The sequence below is a fragment of the Manis javanica genome, chromosome 1 (genome assembly GCF_040802235.1).
Source record: "Manis javanica isolate MJ-LG chromosome 1, MJ_LKY, whole genome shotgun sequence".
Classification (NCBI taxonomy): Eukaryota; Metazoa; Chordata; class Mammalia; order Pholidota; family Manidae; genus Manis; species Manis javanica.
In genome coordinates, this window is record NC_133156.1 from 184,807,477 (window position 1) to 184,813,723 (window position 6,247).

At 45.7% G+C, this 6,247-nt stretch overlaps 1 protein-coding gene across 2 annotated transcripts; it reads right to left on the reverse strand.

The window, feature by feature from the left end:
- Positions 1–264: 264 nt before the first annotated feature.
- LOC108393717 (gastrokine-3-like) lies at positions 265–5,934 on the reverse strand. Of its 2 annotated transcripts, XM_017654744.2 has the most exons (6): positions 5,863–5,934; positions 4,583–4,636; positions 4,278–4,403; positions 2,576–2,683; positions 1,464–1,605; positions 265–581 (listed from the first exon to the last, which is right to left on the reverse strand). In XM_017654744.2, the coding sequence occupies exons 1-6, from the start codon at positions 5,872–5,874 to the stop codon at positions 487–489; spliced, it is 537 nt and encodes a 178-aa protein (XP_017510233.2). In that variant the 5' UTR covers positions 5,875–5,934; the 3' UTR covers positions 265–486. The 2 variants fall into 2 exon arrangements, with proteins under 2 accessions (XP_017510233.2, XP_036878093.1); XM_037022198.1 differs by lacking the exon at positions 1,464–1,605.
- Positions 5,935–6,247: the final 313 nt, after the last annotated feature.

The following is a 6,247-nucleotide window of genomic DNA, read 5'->3' on the forward strand; positions in this document are numbered from 1 at the left end:
GGCTTCCATAGAATCTCAGCACTGATTTGCAGGAGACAGAGATGTAGCCACAGACCTGAGAGCTTAAATCTGTGCCCTGGCTAGTGTTTTGTTATTTACTTATTTATGGACAAAATTCTCAAGGGATTGCTAAGGGACACTGCAAAGAGAGGCCCTTAGAAATGAGCTGTCCTGGGAGAGGCACCTCTCCTCCATGGCACATTGGAGCCTGTGTGGTTGGAAATGCCAGGAGCTCAAGGGGACAGTGCAGGCAGGGAGGGCTCCTTTGCTAGACCAGAGACGCAGGAAACTTTATTGTTCTGACCCAGATGGAGAAAGTGTGCCTACTTTTCAGATTACAAAGTGGATCTTGGGGTTGAAAGGTAGAAGGAGAGGATTAAAATGAGAACTTCTCATCAGCCAAGGAGATCTGGACCTGTGGGCCTTGGTTTCAGGCCAGTGGCCCTGTCTGGGAGGGTCCATTCTCCACGCAGCTGACCTGGAGGTTCAGAGCCCAAGGATCTCACCACAGATGGAGAGCCCCATAAAGGACAGAAGTTGGATTTCGAAACAGGAATCAGGGTTAATTGCCAGTGCAGTACCTTGAAGAAGAAAGAAATCAGTTTACAAAAAAGATCAGAAAATTGCTTTAAGACCCCAAAGTAGAATGGCTGCATTATGAGTGGCACCTAAATCAGTGTGGTGCTCTGGACAGCTCTGTCAGCAAGAGGTTGTGGGATGAAATGCAAAAACTGTTTGCAAAAACTGGCTCCATATTCCCTCTTTTTACTTCTTTTACTGGCCTTTAACCATCTTCCTTAAGCCCCCAGGCCCTCAAGTTCTCCCCATTTTCCTGCTGGATCCTCCTGTTAGGAGGAAGCCTAGCTTATTGAGTTAATTTATACTAAGATGTCAGTGATTGAAAACAGCCTATTAGGAAGAGGTTACTGACTGTATCTGGAATAGGAGGCAGATTTTGAAGTCTTTTATGTAGCTTTCCAAGATGATCACCACTGATGGTCACCATATCCTCAGAGGGGTGACAGCCACTGAGATGTTCCTTTCCCAGTGTCCCTAATAACTACATATTGGGGTCCTGCCTTCCAACCTCTGGGCAGCCTGAGAAAGAGGAGGCCCGGGAACCCCCGAACAATGGGCCTTTAATGGTAGGATGCCAGGCACTATGCTGGTTGTGCAGGGGGTTGGGTGAGGGTACCCACCAACTGTCAAACCCCATGGAAGAGATGACTGTCCTCCATCTTCTGGTAAAGCTAAGTTAACTCTACTTCCGGTTCACAGTGAGCCTGGAGTCCAGAAATCACTGGGGCCACCAGGGGAAAATACATCCCAGGCCACACGTTCATACTCAGTAGCAAAGAAATGGAATAGAAAAGTGTCATTATAATTTGCCAATGACCTAAAAATCATCCTGTGCTGTTTATCTCACCCAGGGTCTTGGGTTTCTAGTTATGTTATTAACACACCTTCTTTATGCTGCTGTGCAAAGTAGGTGGGAACATTTCGGCACATGTCCATGATGGGCGTGCCGAACTGAGCTAAGTTCTTGACCCGGCTGGGTAAAACAGTGTAGGTCAGGCCGCGAGTGGATGGATAATGCTTTAAAGCCTAGAAGAAGTGGCATTTCAGAATGGTGAGGCAGAATACAGAAGTGGTACAGCAAGGAGGAAGAGACAAGAAACATATTCCCGCGCAGGTAGATTCAGTTTACAAAAACAGCCGAGCACCCAAATACATCCTTGAGTTTCATCTCGAGCAACAATATCCTGTGTGGCCACAAGGTGGCGAGATTACTCCAGAAAAATCTATGTCTTAGCCTGTGACTCAAGTTTATTCATTCGTCCCTAATTTCTCAGTTCTTCCAGCCTACAATGCTTTTCGCATCTCCAATGATGACATAGAACAGCTTTAAAATGATTTGTTGTGTTCATATTATGTTTTTACTTGTTATGAATCAGATAAGTGCAACACATTCTCTTTGTTTAAAAAATTGATAAATTGGTTTATTTTCATGTGAGCTGAAGTGCATTCTCTCCCAAGAATCAGTGACCCTGCTGCCATGAACATTAGCACTGCCCAAATGTGCTGGGCAAGTTACTTAAGCAAATGACTGCAGATTTCAATGACTTGCCAAGGATTTCGTACTGATTTTTCATTTTTTGGCTACCCTTAAAAGATGGAGGGGAAATAAGTCCCAGGCTTATTTTCAACTAAAGGTAATATATGTGTATGTGTTTGGAGGGAGTTTAGGGGAGAAGTTAAGGAATGAGAATGCAAATACTCTACTAATTGACTCTAATATTTATGCTCAATGATTAATATTCACTAACATGTAGCTCACACCCTTCTGGAATACATAAAAATTATGTCCTCATATGCGATTTTTTCATTGATTCGATTGTGATTTCACTTACATGGGACATGGACTGGACGCAAAGTCCTCTGCGTAACGGTGGATTTCATGGCATTAAGAAAAGCATGAACCGAGTTCCTCCTGTCCGTATAGCATCACTCTTTGCTATGCAAAGTTGGAAAACACCAAGCTAGGGGCAGGCCATAGGGAGATGATCCCATTTACCTGCTGGTCCAGGGCCTTGCTCATGTCATCCAAAGTTGGGAAGGCAGCTTGGTCTATCTTGGCCAGGACACAGGCCATCTTGGGGAACAGCTTAGTTGCCAAGAGGGCCTTAAGGCAATAAGCAGTCCTGTCATTCATTCATTCGCAGTATTAGCAGAGTCCCATTTGCCATCAGCACTGGCACACGTCTGTTTCTTAGATGGTGATGTGATTGGCGGAGCATACTGTGGGCACCAGAGCCAAGGGCCAGCCACAGGACTGACAACACACACCAAGCCCTGCTGCTCCCTAGGGCCTGTGCACTGTCCAGTTCTGCAGGCATGGGAGGGGATCCCCAGGGCACTCTACACCCCCTCCTCCCCCGCTGTCCCCCCTGCACTGTAAGGCAGGAGGGCTGGGGAGTCAGCGGCAGTGACAAACCTGATTTAAGGGCCTGACTTCCACTTAGCCACCTCCATGGTCCTCAGCTTCCCCATCTGTAAAGCAGGAATAACAGGCCCTCTCCCTCCAGTCATGAGCACGAGAGGGTGGAGGAGATACTGCTTGTGAAGGCATCCTGCAAGTTAGAGTCTCTGAATGTGTGGGGTGATTTGGAGCCTTGGGTCGGAACCTCTAGGCTCAGATTCTGCCCCTGAGTCTGCCACCGACCACCCCTTTCCCAAGGCCCGGGCCTCCCACCTGGCCCCTCTCAGCTTTGGTTTAGAGCTGTCGTTCTCCCACTGTGTCTGATCTGCCCTGCACCCTCCTCCTCCAGCCAGGGCAGTTCTAACTTCTATCTCACGTGGTGGAGCTCTGTGGAAAATTTTGTTTGAAGACAAGTTTCTATGGTTTAAAGCAGAGTTGACAATCACTAGACTGCATGCCCACTGGGAGGATTCAGAAGATGCCTCTTTGAGCCAGTTAGGTGAAGAGTGAGGCAGAAGGGATTTGGAGAAAAGAGCATGGTAGGTACAGGTGAGAGCAAAGAGGAAGCCTGGGTTCGAGGTGTCTGTCCTTGATGCCCAGTGTGGGGCTGGGGTAGCTTCCAACCAGCAGGGGCTGGATGGCAGAGGGCCTTCCTGGATAGAGCAAGGAGTGTGGGCTTTTACTTCATTTAATCCTCTCAGGTTCCCTTCAGGCAGAAAGGGCAGCTATTGATGCTGTTTTGCAGATGAGGAAACTGAGGCACGTGAAGGCTGAGTGGTATCTCTGTGGTTACAGAGCTTTTCTATTGAAAGACCAGGCCAAGGGCCCAGCCAGTCACTCCCCAATGCTGCACCTTTCTTCTGGGTCAACCCCCTGAGGATGTGGGTAAGTTGAGGCAAGATTTAGGAAAGTGAAAATAAATCATTTTTCTTTGGAAATAAACTGATTAAATAAAATCTGAGGTCAAGACAAAAAAACTCCCATAGCATATACCACTTACAAGAAATTGGGTCTTTAAATAGCTCTCTTGCTTCAGAGGAGCCTTGTGAAGTCAAGACCTCTCAGGAATGAAAAGGCAGGCAGGCCCCGGAGAGAGCACAAATGTGTCTCCTACCATCGCTGACTCAGAAACAAGTCAGCCCAGCTGCAGGGAGCCAGCCCTCACCTAGAGCTATGGATTCCCATCAAGAGTCTAAACCTAGAGAGGACAAATGTAGTGTCCTCTTCTCTCTGGACTAACTTTGGAGCAGACAGGCTTTCTTTGGCATTGTGATGAATGTGTTCCACAGCTTCTTACATTATTGTAGTCCAAGATTCCATCCCATTCACTCAGAACATTGTTGTCTCGGATGTTGACCATACTTCGGAAGGCACTGACGTGGACAGTCTGGGTCCCGATGGATCCATGGCTGTCCCTGAGGTTCTAGAGAAAACCAAGCAATAGGGACAAGACCTGAAAGCCCACAGATTCTGTTGGCTTAGACCTCGCAGGTTTAAAGGGGTTCTCACAGAAATTTGAGGGAAGTCGCCCCGGATTATCACCTGGGAATCACTTCTGCTAAAGGAAAATCACACATTTGGACCCTTTCCACTGTCACTCACCGGCAGGGCCAGGGATGGAGTCAGGAAGAAGGCTACAAGGAAGGAAGCCATGATCTGAAACGGAAATGCATGAAGTATCAGCATGTTGTGCTCCCTTAGCCCCAGGTGAGCTGGGATCCTGAAACTCAGAGGGCCCCTAGGGTTTGAGCCTTCTGAAATGATCTATGACTTTCACGGTGTCTTGTGCTCTGGGGACCCCACCGTGTTTTTCTGGGGTTGGTATGGGGTGTGCTGGGGCAAAGCTTTATTGTTCACTTGAAAACATCTTATGTTTTGCTCTACACCTGCTGTCCATCACTAGGCTAACTGCTGGACCAATACCTGGCCTGCACTAGGGCAGGCCATCCTAGGCCAACTTGTAAAATAAGTGATAATTCAGGCTCTCAGTCTGTCCTCTCTGCACCTTTCTATCTCTTCCTGACCACTGGAGACCCCTTTCGTAGCCCCTCTGGAACCTGGTACTTCCTGTTTATTTTAGGATTTTTCTAGATTCTCCCACTTTGCCTGAGCATAAAGGACCATGTACCACTTATTTATAGCTTATTTAGAAGTAGATTTTACTCAAGTGTTAGTAGTTCTTGAGATATTTGCATTAAATCACTTTCTCTTGATGTGGCCTGAATTGCCTGATGAAGGAATTTCAGGCATCAGAGTATAAGCGAAATAGCATTAGGGGGGCAAGAAAAGACTAGAATAACAGTACCCGTGAACCTTTCCCTACATCCCATAGTCCTCTATCTGGTCTACTTTAGGCTCACTCCCATACAATATCCTGAAATTGACAGGAAGCCCCTTTCTTCTCCATCCCCACATTATCTTATGCAATATTCCACATGCAATGACAGGAGAACAACAAGATCCATCTTCAAAGGATAAGAAAACAGCTACTCTCTGCCATGATCATAATGCAATGAGGTTAGCTAAAGAGATATATGAGATACAGATACCAATAATATTTTGTTAAACTAGTCTGAAAGTTAGTGCCATACATTAAATATATATGAAACTTTCCTTTGCTGGTGATTTGTAAGTAAGACAAATCCAGGAAGAGAAGATCCAAAATATGAATACTCCTTCAAGAAATTAGTTATTACTTCTTTTGAGAAAGACCCATCATTCAGATGTTCCAAAACAGAAAGGCTTGCCAACAAGGAGCTTAGGTACCAAATTAATATTTGGAAATTCTACTTAGGCTTGATTTGAAGAGTCCATAGTTGGGAAGAACCACTCTCTGGCTCTTTTGCTCTGAAAACATATTTGAAATCAGAAAATATACTTACAAGGTGTTCCATATTGCCTCTCTCTCAGACCCCATGCAACTGCATGCATAATAGAATTTTCTATTTACCACTTATTTTCTAAGTCTAAGTCTGTCTTATATAGTCCTGCACCTCTTAACCATTGCCAAAATAGAGGACTTCCGAGGGCTGTTAATCATAATCTTGATACCATTACAGGGAAAAAAGGCAAGTTTATCTAATCACTGTTATCACTTTTCTTTAACCACTTCTAAGTATTTCTTCTTTACTCTGATACCTTCAGTGGTTCCAAGGCAAACATTTCCAAGGCAAATGAACATGGCTTTGTCGGTTGGCATGCCCATGGATTATTAGCTAAGGCAAGGCTTGCAAACAGGAGATCCCATAAAATCGTCCAAAATGTTCC